Consider the following 16,641-nt stretch of genomic DNA (forward strand, 5'->3'; position numbering starts at 1 on the left):
CCTATGCCACGGGCCGGCACTGCTTTCCACCCACTTGACAATCATTACTAACTACAAGGAAACAATGAAGAACTGTGTCCATTACTGATTTGCACATGTTCCCCCATGGAAATTAAATAAAACATGACGATTTTGCAACTGTACGTCCAATTCCAGACCACAGTGAGAGAAAGACAAAGAAATTGTGGTCTTTGCCAGGCTTAAGGGGTTATGAACTGCATTTGAAAAAGTAAAACAAGAAAAAGAGGTCAAATCAAATCAAATCAAAACCAGTCTTTTGCTACTGTAGTAGTACTGATAACATGCATTTATTCATAAGGCATAGAGACCAATAAAAATGACACGTAAGAACTCTCCAGTGACATTTCACAGAGGTGTGAGGGTGTGTATTTGTGTTATTTACACTTAACATTAATTACATAAAATTTCTTTGTTTTGGCACTATGTTCCTGTACATAACAGCCTGTAGTAAAAGAACAAGCGTTTAGTGGGGCAACAAACATGCAGCTTCAACATGCTATTGCTTGCTTGCACCATGTGTCCTGTAATGTATTGTGTAACAGCAGCACCTACTGGGTTATTTCAGTAATTTAAATTCTTGTGTGTGTTTTTATCAAGAACCTGTCCCCATGTCCAAATTCCAGACTAATTATACAGCATGTACAAGATATAAATTGAATAATTAATTAACATTCTTAAAGGGTAATAAAGTACTGCTAATGATATATAAATTGTGGCAATCAAACTACACAAAGATTTTTTTTGGCCACAGCTAATGTTTGAAATCCTTAAATGACCTCTCATGAAGAGACTGGATAATAGTTCAGATAAAAGTTCAAATTACAGACAATATATAATCATGATAGAGTTTCAGAGACAGTTTGTTCACTTCTGTGCAAAACCAGAAGGTTTCTTCTTCTTTAAAGTGAAGATCTTCCATTTATCATGCAACTTTTGTAGTTACTATTGTTTAAATTGTTCCTTCAGCAGCATGTCGTATATTGTTCCAATTTAAATAGAACATCCTCAAAGGAGCTGGCTCCAAATTATAGTGTAAATTAAAATTGAAATTGAAATAGGTTGTGAGGCTTTAATTGTTTGCTTTCAATATTTATCTAGGGTTCTGCTGTGTTATTAATTGTACGATCTATATAAAACTCCTGTGAGGCATAATAATACAGTTTTGAACATTTAAGACCTCCATCTGTTCTTGAATTTCCAGTGAGCGTTCTACTCAGCCTATGCTTTATAAAACCAGATAAAAGAGGTGAGTAAAGCATTATCTCATGTAAAAAAATATTTTGGGGATTAAAGACGTAGTTTGGAAAATAAAGAGAAATGTAGGTAGCCATATCATTTTAAACAATTTATCCTAACAATTAATTTTATTGGCAAATCTGACAATTTATTAATTCTAATGTTGCTTCATTAAATAGAGTTATTTTTTGTTTTGTGCCTAAACTTAATCAAACATTAACCACAGTGGTGTAATATGAGGAAACAGTTGTTTAAGGCTGAATGCTACAGTATATTTTGTTCGCACTAAGCTATACTCTCTACAGGGTATCAGCTTGTCAAATAAGATTTTCTTTTTGCCTTACTCAGTTTCTTTCAGGACTCTTGGAACAGGTAGTCATCCAGACTCATTCTGGCCCCTTTCCCACCAAATCAGTTCTGATTCTTAAACCAGTTCTGTTCAAGATTCTTGGAACCATGGTGCTATCTAGCGAACCAGCCTGTGTTTCCATCAGTTGGAACCATAGCAATCGGATGCATCATCAGCAAAGACACTGCAGAATGCAAGACCTGTAGAATATGACATGTCCACTCCCAAGGGAAAACCGGCTATTTTCCAACTGGTAACCAACTTTTCAGGTTCCAAACTTATTTATTTTTAACTAGGTGCAAATCGCTGTCAGCCCATACTGACACAATAAGTTGCAAATAATTGCTTGTTTAATTCTTTATCCAGCGTCTTAACTAAATTTTTTTCTTCTAAATTGCATTGGACATTCTTCAGTTTTCTGACATTTTGAAATAGAACAATTTAAAATCACTAAATCAGAGAAAATAATTAATAGATTAAAAAAAAAGAAGTTGGTTATTGCCCAAGTTATTATTACCTTTTCTTTACCCTTTCCATCCACAGTGTATTGGATGTATTCCAGCCTGGTTTCAGATCTAATCATAGCTCTAAGACAGCCCTATCAGAGTAATCTTATAAACGGCGTTGGGCAGTGTCTCATGACTAGTAATAACATTACTTTGTCTCAGTAACTAGTACTGTAACTGATCACGAATACATTTCAGTATACTATCAATTCCATATTTCAGTTGTGGGCAGAAATGGGTTAAGGAGCTTTTGGTCAAACCACATCACAATCCTTAGCACAAGCTGGAATTGAATAGATTATTTTGTTAGGGCTTTTTGTCTTTATTGGATAAAGGTAACAGCAACAGTTGAAGAGAGAAGGGTTAAAGTATACTACTGAACCATTACACTAATGTCTACTACTATGATCCCTCTAGGCAGGTTGGATGGTTAATTATACCTTTCATCATAGAGCCATGCAGTTGGTCCATGCAGTGGCCTATATGGGTGTAATAAGGTGTTTTAAACACTGACGAAGAAGTGTTGGGTCCGAAATGTCTGTTTAAATAAATTTGTGGTAGGGTATCAGTGTGCAGGAGTTACTCTTTCCATTTATGCCGTTTTCCAAAAGCCTTGCACGGAACGTTGTCAATATGAATTTGGGTGGATGGAAGATGGGTTCTATTTATCTGTTCTGCTCACCCTGTTTAAGCTGAGCCCTAGTAGCTTGCATCCTCATAAGGCACTAAGGTTGATCACATTATGACACATAAACAGTTGTGTAACCAAACATTGTTATTTTATTATCTTAAAAAGTAACACAATCCCCATAGGGTTTCACATACACTACAACAACGTTAACACCAGTACTACACATCAAAGGGACTTTCAGATATTATAGACATTTAAAAAATCCCTCTTTTTATTGTTTAAATTATTTGACTAGGCATGACAGATAAACATCATTTACAGGTATGACATACCGTCACCATTAGAAACAATGTTATTCTTGAACCTTTTTAGAAACCACCACCGATGTTAAGGGAAGACATTTCATGGACTGTCAGTGTAGAAAAGGGATGGAAGGTTACAGGACTGTAGCTGGAGGGGAGTAAGGGTTAGTGGAGGGCCACTGGGCCAGACAGTAGCAGAGAGGATTGGGGTGGGGGGCAGTGTAAACATCACACATGAGAAATGGAACCCATGACCTCCACCAGACAGGGGACTACTGCCCTATTTTACATGTAGAACAGAGAGAAGAACCCCACTGTGGTTGTGGAACAAGAGCCTAAACCCCTGAACTGTTGTACAATAGAGATTAAACTCCACTGTAGGGACAAAAAAATCAACTGTAGTGGTAAACCCAAGATTAGTGGTACAACAGAGACCGAAACTACTGTACTTGTAGGGACAGGGCACCCTCTAAATAGTAAAGGTGGAACAGGGACTTATTCCTGTCTGTGTCTTTCATAGAATAGGGAATAAGGCCAAACTACATGGATACAACCGGCACTACAAACCTTGGTAGAGGCATAATTGGGACTAGAAGCCTACTGTAATGATGTATCAGAAACCTACTATTGGGTTAGAGCAGAAACAAGAACCCTATTACAGATACAGAAAGGATGTACAGTATAACCCTAGAATATTGACAGAGGGAGGACTTGAAACCTTTTATTTGTATTAGAACCCTGCTGACATTGTAGACTACTCACTACAATCGTAGCAGTCAGAGAACAGAGACTAGAATCTGTATTGTTGGTAGTATCCCCAGGGGTTTTCTCCCTTGGATTTTAGTACCTTGCACCCCTGGGACTAAAACACAAGTATAGCAGTGTAACAGACTAAATATCTTGCAGTGTTAGAACAGAGATTAGAATCTTAAAATGTTGACCTTAACAGTGACCATATTAGCAGAACAAAAACATCAATCCCTTACAGAGAGAATATAAACCAGTACTCTGGTATAGAGGGAGAAAAGGGCAAAGTCCTAGTACTCGCAGTTTGAAGCATACTGAACCTTTTATTGTAGTGGTAACACATAACGCTGGACCCTTGTGTAGCGGCAGGATGCAGTGTAGAACCGAAAGCAGTGGTAGAATGGGAACTAAAATGTCAGGGAGTACTACTCTAGTGGTAAGTATAATACCTTTTTACATCATACCTGGAGCTATCTGACTAGTTCTTCAATGGAATCAAGGGAGTTTTCATGAAAGAAGTGTTTGTTACATTTGTTCTGACAGACTACCATTGCAGGAGTTTGATTCCCTGTAGCAGTACGTCTGGTTTGGTTGTGCATTCCAACAAACACAATGTGTTTTCAGATCGGAAGCCAATGAGGATTTTCGTTCTTGTCGCTACTCTAGTGACTTGTACTGGTTGGTTGTGATGATGTTGCCCAGACCAACACTAGCTGTGACAAGGACTGCAGGCCATAGGTAACTGAGCACCCCACATTGAGAGAAAACATGGAAATCTATGAAAATAGTTCTACAATACAAATTAACTCAAGTTGAGTTCTTTAACCAAAAGCAGCTACACTTGTATCTTTTACTGAGGCACACTTAAAGGGTCAGTAAGCTTCAAATGAAGTGCTTGTCAGATCGTGGAACAGCAAATATTTATGATGTCAAAATTGATGGAACTGGGCAGAGGCTATGGTGGCAGACTATTCTTACTGCCTTCCAGTGTGGAAACTGAGAACACACTCAAAGGCGAGAGTGGCAATGAACCACAATGCTATCATGTACCATTAGAAGAAACCTTGTTAGTGAAGAGAAGGAAACAACATGGAGTCGAGCAATTCAATGTGTAGCGTGTTAGTGTGTATATGTGTGTATGCATCTGTGTGTAGACATTCACAGGCTAGAGGCTGATGACAGTGCGAATAGAAAGGACAGGCTGTGTTTTTGCTGCTGTGGAGGTAGTTTTAAAGGAGCCTATAGGACGACAACACTGGGATGACTGACAGCTCTCTGAGCCTATAGGAGGATGGGAAATGATTGACCTATAGGACTGCAGAAATTGTTGAGATAGGTAAATCCAGCTTAGCTCAGGTCTAGTTTTATATTACTGAGAAAAAAACATTTTGAATGTGGGTCTTATTTTACATCTCGAAGTGTCACAAGTCAGTGGTCCCACTGTCCGTCTAAGTTAAAGTGTAAGCAGCCATTTTAGTATTATATTCCAACTATATCATCACTCTTTTCATTATGACTATTATCATGGCAATCACTGACGATAATACATCATACAGCACCAGGAGTGACAGTGGTTCTGGGATTTGATTCAAATTTTGAAGAAAGACTTGCAGTGCGTAGTCATGAGCTTGACAGAAATATAAATGAATGGTAAAGTTGTGTATAAATAAAGAACTACTGAATTAAAAAAAGTAAGTCACATCCCTGCTTGTTGTGTAGAACACTGTCTGGATGAGTTTTTTGTTCTGGATCTCATTTCATATTCTCTGTTGGACACTCAGCCACCTCACCTTGCCAGTAGAGCTCCTCCTAATGAATGTGAACAACCCATCTAGTGAAAATAGTCTGTGATTTTTGCTGGTTAAAATCTCCCAGCTCTTAGAAGAAGCCAGCTACTCAATCAAACATCTAAGCTATGAAACTCAACAGTGATGTGACTAACCCCTCACCACTGGATGCAGCTGTGTCATTCAAGCAGCCCAATCTTCACACATTTATTGTTGTTTGGTTCACTTGTTTTTGGTTTTTCTGCTGTGTTTAATGGAATGAAGGGGATTTGTTTTTCTTTCAAGTTGTTTAGCTGACATCAAATGTATAGAAGCAATAAATGGTGAAAACCTTTCATGTAAAAACAAAACCAATGACTATCTCAGTTTCTGTGTTTATTGAGGTCTTGCTGTGATTATTGATATCTAGTGCTGAGTGCCATACTTATGGGCAGAAGAACACAACAGCTCCATAAACAACAATGGCTAATTCATAGTTTCTCCATGAAGTTATCAAATGGGGCTGGTATCCACCTTCTGACCACCTGAGGTCTCACCTGAGTTCTAAAGAGCTAAAGAAATATAGTGGTAAAAAAGGGAATTACATGAATGTAAGGGCTATACTGTTCCTGTTCAGGTCTTCAAGTGCATATTGATTCATATGTAACCTTTGGTAACAGTCTGCCAAGGTAAATTAATAAATAAATGAATAAATCATTAATATAATGAGCACCTACGCCTTGTCTGTTTCTTAATTAGTTAATGTGGCTAACATTACAACAGATACAGTGTGCTGCAGGCTTCATATGAATAGAAAATGGTGAGGCATGGTGACAAACGGTGCTGTTCCAGCATTAATCATAGTTGAGTGAGTCACAATAAACATTAGCTGATTTAGTCAATATAAATGAGGACCAAAGTATCTTCATGAGTAGCCAACTGTAGTCACTGTACTACACCTTCTGTAACAAAGCTAAATGCTGTTTTTCAGTGTCTACAGTTATCTTTTATAAGTATAAAAGTTACAAAGCCTTGTGAACTGTGTCCAAGTTTAACTACAATGGTCCCTTCGTATATAGTATCTCCAATACCAGAACCACCACCACCACGACACTGCTTTTAGTCACTGATAATGATAAATCTCAGTGTTTGTTAAAGAATAAATAAGATGGCGTTTAAAGGTGAAGTGTGTATGATTTAGTGGCATCTTGCGGTGCAGTTGCAGTTTGCAACTCACTTGGTTCAACCTCTCTTTCTAAGCATGAGGGAGAAACTATGGTGGCTGTAAAACGTATGTAAAAATGCAAATGGCCCTATCTAGAGTCAGTGTTTGGCTTGTCCCTTCTGGGCTTTTGTAGAAACATGGCGGTTCACCTTCACAACCTCCGCAAAAGGCGACCAGCACTGTCTGTAGCTATTAATGGCACATTCAAAGGTAACAAAACATAATGATTCCTATATTCAGGTGATTATTAACTAATGTAGACATATCTATGAATATTATATTCCATTTATGTCAATAGATCCTCCTAAAGGTTAAACACTGGACATTTAACTGCTGATTTAGTGGTGTGACTGGCATAGTAGAAATTAAATTTTTTTAATCTAAATTAGCTACCTCAGCAGTCATTATGAATATATTTGCATGCTAGCAGGACAGAGACATTTTTGTTTTCTGCCTGCCAGTATGGTGGCTGTTAAAGTCATCTGCAGGACCTCAATAGCTTATATCTGAATATCACTGTGAAGTGACTCTATAAACAAACAATAAAAACTAATTTTGCTATATGTACTAAAGACAAAATCAGTAACAAAATGTAGCATGCCATTAAATATTAATTGTATGTCAACTGTCAATAAATATAGGCATTTATACACTGTATAGAAATTCACTTGTACGTATAATCTTTACATAGCTTTCTAGCTTTTTTTAATGTCACATCTCTGATTTCTTTAATATATTATTTATTTCAAAAGGTTTGCAAAATGTTTCATTACCACTCAGCCGTCTCTGTGCTGTTGTAACAAACTAATTCCCCCTATCTTTTGGGGAAAAATTCACCCAGCCTGTTATAATAGTAGACTGGATGTGTCCAGTGGAAATTGACATACTGGCAGACTGGAATGGCAGAGGATTGTTTCTGGAAGCTGCTGGACAGAGTGGAAACATGACGCAGCTGCATCCCAACCATGAGGGGTAACGTCAAAAAGAGACAAACACTGTGCCTCTGTTCCTCTCAAAACAGTCCGTCAAACATTTCTTCCCTGGAGCTACACCTCAGCCTGTCCATATATGTGACAGTTGGAGGAGACAGTTAAAGCTGCAGTAGGTAACTAGGATAAAAGAACCTTTTGTCATACTTTCATTATATACTTACAAGAATGCATGACTTTGGGATCTCAAGCTGACCTGGGAATGACACTCAACAATTTTCAATTTAAATAATTCTTGCAAAAGCCATTAGGAACACCCTAATTTTTAATGATCAGTCTCGTGAACTCAGGATACAGTGAAGATTTCTGCAAATATGAGAATTAGTTATTTTCAAGTTACCTGCTGCACCTTTAAAAGCTGTTTAAAAACTGGCAAGTGTGTTCAGGCAGTTTAGATGGGCATCATGGCATCCAACAGATAAAAGAACTGCTCAGCTTCATTCTACAGAGGGTGTTAGGGTGTACAGTAAAAGCAGTCTTACTCATTTGACTGACCACCTCACATTGTTGTTGCATTTTGAGTGATGGTCAACAGTATTGACTGTTTTATGTCCTGTGGCATTGCACCTTATAGGGTGTCTACCAAAAGCTAACAAAGCGTGAGTGTACCATCAGTAACAGTAGTCAGCAGAGCTGCATTTCTGTGCGTCTTCAGTGTGTAATACCAGTAGACACCACAAGAGGGAGATGCACTAATCTGTAGCAGCTGGAATGGGAGTGGAAATAACATGACCTGAGATAACAGATTACCCCCCCCACACACACACACATACTATAACTATAACCCACAAAAGTGTAACAACACAACAGCAGTGTGTAAACTAGAGGCTGTAGAATGACATGGTCAAAGTCTGCCCAGTGGCCTGGTGTGTACGTGTGTGCGCGCATGCACGCATGTGTGCATGAGGGAGAAAGAGAGCAATTTCCTGGTGGTCTAAATTCCTCTGACAGAGTGTATGCGTGTGTGGTAACAGCTATAGTTCCACAGTGGGCTTGTGGCAGCTCCACTGATTCAGTCAGTCTACAGGTGTAACAGTCCTTGGGGTGGTACTTTTGTTTTCTGGCCCCTGTCCGTTGGCTTTTGGCACTCCACCCAACCCTTAGTTACACCCCTAGACGCTGGTGATTGAGGCAAGGCAGGCGCTGGGCTTCTGGAGTTTCTCTGGTTGGGTGCTAGCAGGTTCTGGGATGGTGCGGAAGGAGAAGGGGGGACCGTTGCCGGTAGTGATGCCGAGGTGGCCGGGGCTCAGTGCCAAATTCTGCCGACGGTTGCTCTCCACTATGGATGAGGTGTTAGATGCTAAGCTCTCCCTTGTTCTGCAGAGACACACATTGAGAAATTATAGAACCACAACACCAGAGCTGAACAAGAAAGAGCTTGAAGCTTCCACTTCTAGAGACAAACAAGAGGAAACAGATAACAGAATCAAATACTTCCAGTGTGCAATGAATGCAGGTCAGAACCTACATAATTTCAAATTTTATTCTTAGGCTTTATCAGAGCTTTGAACTCATGGTTAAACCTGAGATGGAAAATGCCTAGCACAGCATTAAATAATTGAGAGTTAAACAACAACATCTGTTAGAAGATGAAGTTATATTTTTGAGTATTACATTACATTACTAAAAACCAGATATTGTTAGGATTTTAGTAGTTTCAAGTTCAAGTTTCAAATGTATTACATGTACAATTGAATGTACATGTACTATGTACATTCAATTGCAATGAAATGCATGTACCCTGGCTCACTCAGCCCTCGAAAACAACAACTGACAATAATAACTGCTTTTTAGCATTTTGAATCCAGAATCACTTAACTTAAGTTTAATTTCCTTAACCTAAGCAATCCTGTCTAACCCTACATTGCATTTGATGGACCCATTTTGCACAGCTAACTACAATTTGCACACTAGTGTGCATGCATGTGCTAAAAGTACATACATTTTAGCTTACAAGGAAACAAATGTACAACTTTTTGCTAACAATGTCACAATGCAAGGCTCTAGAAAAGGAGAGGGTTAAATATGCCTATACACTACTGGGTACAGAAATAAGGGATAATAATGTTTATGTATGCAGTATGTATTATATATGTTCTCACCTTGGAGAGTTGAATCCACTGTCAACAGTAACAGAGCTGGAGTCCATACTGTCTAGTCTAGCAGAGTGGGCTGACTGCTGGTTCTGACTAGGCTCTGGAAGGTTCTCTTTAGCACCAGGGAAGGTCAGGGTTCTTTCAAACCTCCTCTGTAGATCCCTCTCCTTCTCTCTCTCTAATAGCCACTGCATGGTCCCTGCTCCACCTCCTCCCATCCCAACAACGCCTCCTCCAGCCTTCTCGTCATCTCCTCGACTTTTAGTCCCTCCCTCCTCGAGTTCATCATCGTCTGACACATTGTAGTAGTCGAAGGAGGCCTCTGCAGCACTAGTTGTAGATTCAATCCCCTGAGAGGGAGCAGGTGGTGTGGCCATCAGAGGTTTGGGAGCATCAAAGGCCTCCTGGGAATCGAGTGCATCACAGGACGATGACAGAGTACAGGAGGCGTGGACTGGGGGTTTTCTCAGAGAGCTGTAGCCGGGCAAAGGGAGGCTAGGAGGAGGTTTGAAAAGTGTATCTTTACTAAAGATCTCTTTACGTTTCTCCTGACCAGAGGAGGCACTGTGGGATGGACGTCCATTAGGAAGGGGGAGGTCAGGGATAGAAAGAGGTATTGGAGGCAGGCTGCCACCCTTAGGTCCCACCTTTGAGTCCTCCTTATTTTCTAGGGGATGTGGTGTCTGTCTGTCTGTTTGCCTTTCAGTGTTGCCTAGTTTTAACCCATCATGGCTACTTTTGCTCAGAGTTCCGAGTGGGTTTGTTGCTGTGAGAACAGCCTCAGAACCGGCGCATTGAAAGTAATCATCAGGAGGGACAGAGGTGGGCAGTGGTTTGGGTGAGTATGCTGGCAGGCTGTCCCTGCTCTTACTCTTCTCTAAGCTCCTGCCACCATCCAACCCCATAGAATCCACAGGCAGCTTAGCTGAGGGTGGTGTGGCACGAGAGTAGTGAGAAGAGCTCGGATTGGCTCGCAGGGTGCCATCGTCAGTATAGTAACGGCTCCGGTCGTCGTAATAATCAGGTGGTCCGATCAATCCAGCTCCAAGAGGTCCTTTAGAATTGTCCATGGATCTGGAACGTTCCTTGGCCTTGTCACTGCGTTCGTTCCTGGACTTCCTCTCTTGGGTATGGGAGTGTGAGCGGTGGACTTTGGAGTGGTGGGCTGATGGGCCATGGCTTGGCTCAGGGAAAGGCATTTCTGTGCGTCTCTTGGCGAGCTCTCCAGACACATCCCACTCCGGGGTGACAGGGAGGTGGGAGGAGTCAAGGATGTTGGGGTTGCTGTGTGCCAGATGAAGCCGGGCCCGCTGCCGCTCCACGGCCAGTGCGTGTTCCCTCGGGGACCGAGCCAGCGAAGATGAGTAGGCTCTGTAGTCCCTGTCGGCCAGCTCCAAGTGGGAACCGTCGCTCGGCTCACCGCGGGACATCCTTGTCTTGCTATGTGAGCGGCTGAGTTTGGTCTGAGACTGCTTCCTGTGTCTACCACCACTTCTCCTACTCCTAGAGCTGTGATTGGCTGATGATGCTTTGCTCCTCTGGGCACGCTCTTCTTCGAGACGCTTCATGACCGCTGTGTGCCGTGCAAGGTTCTCCACAGTAAGGTCAGGGTTGATTCTGCGGATGATCTCCATCTCTACATGGCGTGGCAGCTGGCTGGGTGCCTCCTCATCACGGAGCGGCCACTCCTCAGGGGGGAACTGTGCAGAGAAGGTAGCCAGCTGTTTGGCCTTATCCTTCTTAAAGCTTAGACGGAACAGCTTTAAACCAAATTTCCGACTTCCTGTACCACTTCCTCCACCTGCTTGTTTCTCTATTTCTCCAGTTCCTCCTCCTCCTCCTCCTCCCCCACCTCGGTGCTTAGTTAGCGTGTCCGTCTTGAAGGGGAACCCGAGGGTGCTGCGACTTTTTTCTGCGTTACCTCCTGCTTGCTGAGGAGGTGTTTGTGAGGAGTGCGGGGATGAGTATGCCTCCCGGTGGTCTTTGGGGGATCGGCGCTGCAGGGTGGTGTGGTGGCTAGGTGGGTCTTCTCCACGATAACTGTTGTAAAAAGAATCCCCGCCTCCTCCACTGTGGTTTTGGCTGGATTTTGTATGTGTTCGATCTCGCACGACTCCAGAGGTGGATGGAGTGATAGTGCCAGAGAGAGGAGAGGTGCACTGTGTCTGCTGATGCTGCTGTTGGTTCTGATGTTGCTGCTGTTGGTGTCGGTCAGCGGATCGCTCATCTAAGTGGTACCACTTGGAGCTGGTTCGGACAAGGCTTGGAGTTATAAAGTAAGTCTGAGGTGTTACAATAAAATATCCGTCGGGTGTTGGGTAGATCTTCCGCTCACGGACCAACATGCTTAGTGTATGGTGCAGAACCTCCTCCGTTGGTGTGGGAACACCTAAGCATAATCAGAGACAAAAATCATTCAGAGCAGGGACATTTCACACAGGTCCACATTAGATTTCCCTTTTCATTATGAAAGCAGAATAAACCACCGCATACTGGAATGACATTACTGTGATTTATTTAAGAACGAACAACGCGTTCCACTTGCAGCTTCCTGAGGTTTGCTCAGTCTCCTTCCATTATGTTTAACTCCAAGGAATAAAACTTCAGGGGATTTCTTTATGGAAAAAAAGTTATTATGTGTAGAGTCCAAAATCTATGTGAAACAAAGAAGTATTAACCTCACGCCAGATCTAAATTGCAGGACATAAAAACAAACATTCAATACACTGCACAGTCACAGAAACCTAGGGCACCACGACCACAAAGTAACTAGCTTTTCCCTTTATATTTAACAGTCTGAATAGAGCCTGCATCCCTCCACAGAAATGTATTATGTAAATGCCTCAGTATGCTTTAAGCAAAGGGCTTGTCAGATTGTCTCAGAGTATCAGAAACTCTTTTTCTGACAGCAGAATTAGGGGACTATGTTTATTTCTATAAACGAATAATCCAACAATTGCACCCACGTTATCCAGTGATTGGCCAGTTGTGTGGAAGTGTAAATGCCTTCAAGGAGTGACTGTCACACGTCCAATAAGAAATATTGTATAACAGTATGACATGATGTATTATTCACTCCTCCACCTTGTTACACTACAGTAATACCATACTAAACTTCTATAACAGTTTCCATGCCAAGTTCATCATCATCATCATCATCATCATCATCATGTGAAAATGGCAAATTTCATAGTTAGAAAACAGATACTGACACAGTTTTTACACCGCCATAAAGTGTGTATAAACTATTTACCTATAGACAACATACAAAACCTTGGACTGAGAGGGCTGAGAATGCCTGCTGAGAAAGATGGAGTTTTTATCATTTATAATTTATAATTATAAAAAGCTAAATTGTTCATTGATCGTTCTGATTCTGATTTTTGTTTGGTTAAATTGCATAACTGCTGAGATAAATTGCTGTTATCACAAAGTGTGTTTCATGAACTATATTAGTACAGTTTTGTACGCATGTTCTAAATAACTTTAGCTAACATCATAAACACATTTTGTGTGCTGGCTTTTTGCCTTTTTGCTGTTTTGGAAAATTGATGTGGTGATCATATATCATATATTTATATATAATTTCATTTTTGCATTTGCGTGTGGGAAGATTTGAGCAGTTTGATTATACATTGGGGTAAATGGTTAATTCACATAAATAAGCAGTATGCTGGGTGGTATTGGGTACGCCTAGCGTAAAGACACTGAGGACATAATCAGACAAGCTACACAACCATTCATTAATTCTCTATTGTGGGCAATCACACGGTGACAAAATAAAGACACACAAAGTCACAAAATTTCCACATGAACACTGGGACGACAGATTAAATTAATTCTGGTGTCCGTCAGTTTTAGGTCCAGCTTTGCACTCATTGTTTAAGGGCCTCTGGATTGTGCACTGCAATAATTCCTGTGTATGAATTATCTGACAATTGTAGTGCAACTGTTACAGAGAATAACATGGGCTCTCCAGCAGGCCTTCCTAGGCTAGAAATACACATAACCTTTAAAGTAAGACCTGTAAAACGGTCCTATCTGTCTGATAAAACTGAAACTGATGTTAATCATATTCACATACACAACCCCCGCAACCACCGCGTTTAGGTAGAATTGTAAATACGGTGCACAAAATTAAAACAGCTTTGAGTTGGAGTGAGGACATAACAGAGCATTGTGAGCCAGCAAAGCAGAGAAATTTGCACAGCATCATGACAACTGTAACCCCACTTGTAATGGTGCTACAGAAGCATGAAAAACAAAGTGACTTGATCCTGGAATGCATGGTAAAATGTGTGGAGAAATACAAAGTAAAAAGACAAAATCAAAAAGACACCACTAAGGCCAAAGTTTTGAGTGATGCTAGACGAGTTGGAGAGCCATAAATTAGATGGCAATTCTACAAAGTGATTAACCTCTGTTTGGCATTCTTCAATATCCCGCTGCATTCTGTAGTGAATGGCAAGATATCTCTTGGCAAGATATCTCTTGCCATTCACGTTTGAAGGAGTCCAGTATCAGTACACTTGTCTGCAACACGGCTACGAGTCACTGTCAATTTTTAATCAACTGCGCAAGGCACAAGGTCAACCGTATTACAGTATGTAGATGACATTTTGTAGTTTTGCAGCTAGTAGCGCAGAAAAAGGCATAAAGTAAGCCGACAGAAACCTAAATTTTTGTCAAAGGTCAAGTACCTAAGTAGGCAACTACACTAGACTAGAGTTTTTGCAACGGACCATCTAGACATAGTAAGCAAAGCACCGCGACCAATCGCCATCAAACAAGCCTTGTCTCTTTTTATTTTTTTATTTTTTACAGGTTACAGGTTACAGCTGCCCTTGGCTACCTGACTACACTTTGAAATCATGACCACTGTAAGACTTAATCAAAACCTCAGTGCTAAACAAAACTACACATTTGCAATGGAATGCAAGGCAGGCATTTGCTCAACTTAAAGGTGATTTATCCAACTGCTCCTGCACTAACGAATCTAGATTACTCACAACCATTTCATTTCTTTGTTGCAGAGAATCTGGGTCTTGCCATTGCTGTGTTAAAACAAAAGCAAGGCCAGCATAAACAACTGAATGCCTATTACAGCACCCAACTTAAGTCAACTGTTACAGGGGACTGGCAGTGGCAGCATATGCTTATGAAAAGGCCTCTACCATTACTATGGGACATGAGGTGTTTTTGTACACAAATCATGCACTCACAGCACCAAACCTTGTAATAACACACGCATGATGCACTGGGTATGATATCATCCTCTAAGCCCCAGAACTCACCATACTATGGTGTGAAACAGTCAATCACAAGAAGCCAGGTGAGACAGCAGCTCATGGCCAATTTCCTAAATCGATTCGATTTTCGATTCATAAGGTTCTGAATCGTTAATCACGATTCGATTCGATTCAATTCAATCTGCTCTTAAATAAAGTAAAAGTCTCCAAAAGTGCAATTCTGAAATTAGAATGGAATTGCAAGTGAAAGTGAACTTGACTACAATTCCATACTGCAAATGCATTAAGGCCATTGTTTATTAAAGTGCAAAAATAATAATAATGGTCAACAAAACTAAAAGTAAACTTAAACTGTCTAAAGTCAAGTCCGTGTTATTGTGACTTTGTTCTCACTTCTCACTAATTGTGAGATTCTTGTGCAGGAAAAGGGGCTCCATTGACATGATTTGGGGTTAGGCAGCTCCTAGTTGCAAGTGACTCAGTATCACCCGCAGTTGAAAACACCCGCCTCCGACGTTACGTTACTACGTAAACACCATTAAACGTAGTGTGGTTCGGCACCAGAATGGGCCGCTTGAAGCCCTTCGTTTTCCACCCTACCGAGTACGGGCGCGTAAATCTTTGCAAACCAAAATTGCGATGGCCTCCTGTTCATCATTATGCCTGGCGGAGAATCGGGCTGGTAATGTTAGTGATTCCCTCAGTTTCCTTTTGGTTTTGCGCGGACGGCTTGTTGTCGGAAGCTAACGTTAGCGTAGTGTGATACCTTGTCAAGTGGTTTTTGAGGTTTGCAGTATTTCTACAATAACTGAGCTCGCTTGGGCAGATCTGGCAAACCAACTTTGGTTTTATCCAGCTCTTTGTCCTGTGTTGTTTTAAATCCGAAATGGTTCCAGACATCAGACTTTATTAGGACGGCTTTGCTGAGCCCGGGGTTTTACCTGCCTCGGTCCATGCCTCGAGGAGTACAGAGACCTGATCCAGAAACTTCACTAGTTGGTGCGACAGAAACCACCTACAGCTCAACACGGGAAAAACCAAAGAGGCTGGTGGTGGACTTCCGGCGCAGCAATGAGGCTCCCCTCCCCAGTTGCGCTATTAGGGGAGAGAGGGTAGGGATTGTGGACACCTACAAGTTCCTGGGGGTGACACCCTCCAACAACAAACTGGACTGGAGCGGACCAACACTGAGACCTCTACAAGAACGGCAGACAGGCCTGTTTCTTTCCTGAGGAGGCTCAGGTCCTTCCCAACGTGTGCTGCTGTGTGCAACTTAAATTTTCCTAACGGGATTAATAAGTGTATATCTCATCTTATCTTATCTTATCTTTTTCTTCCGCACGATGGTTCATGAATTGTGTGGGAGTTTCTGAGGTGTTATGCTAAAAGGCCCTGAAGTGATCTTTGCCCAAACTATTGGCAAGGACCTTGACAGGCTTTCCAGTGGTTCATGGATGACGTTCATGTTTCTGTACTAATACCAGCATTGGTGCCGAGGTTACACTGTTGTTGCTACAGACGCCG

At 41.3% G+C, this 16,641-nt stretch overlaps 1 protein-coding gene across 1 annotated transcript in view; it reads right to left on the reverse strand.

Annotated features, from left to right (window-relative positions):
• Window positions 1–2,880: 2,880 nt before the first annotated feature.
• The window catches only part of LOC118333527 (storkhead-box protein 2-like), a 29,361-nt gene continuing 15,600 nt past the window's right edge, over window positions 2,881–16,641 (reverse strand). Inside the window, exons 3-4 of the mRNA XM_035669213.1 lie at window positions 9,875–12,257; window positions 2,881–9,089 (exon numbers count right to left, since the gene is read on the reverse strand). Coding sequence (XP_035525106.1) covers window positions 8,885–9,089; window positions 9,875–12,257 — 2,588 coding nt within the window. The 3' untranslated portion in view covers window positions 2,881–8,884. The remainder of the gene's footprint in view (window positions 9,090–9,874; window positions 12,258–16,641) is intronic.

This window comes from Morone saxatilis, unplaced genomic scaffold (genome assembly GCF_004916995.1).
Source record: "Morone saxatilis isolate NCDOM2014 unplaced genomic scaffold, NCSU_SB_2.0 Contig22, whole genome shotgun sequence".
Classification (NCBI taxonomy): Eukaryota; Metazoa; Chordata; class Actinopteri; family Moronidae; genus Morone; species Morone saxatilis.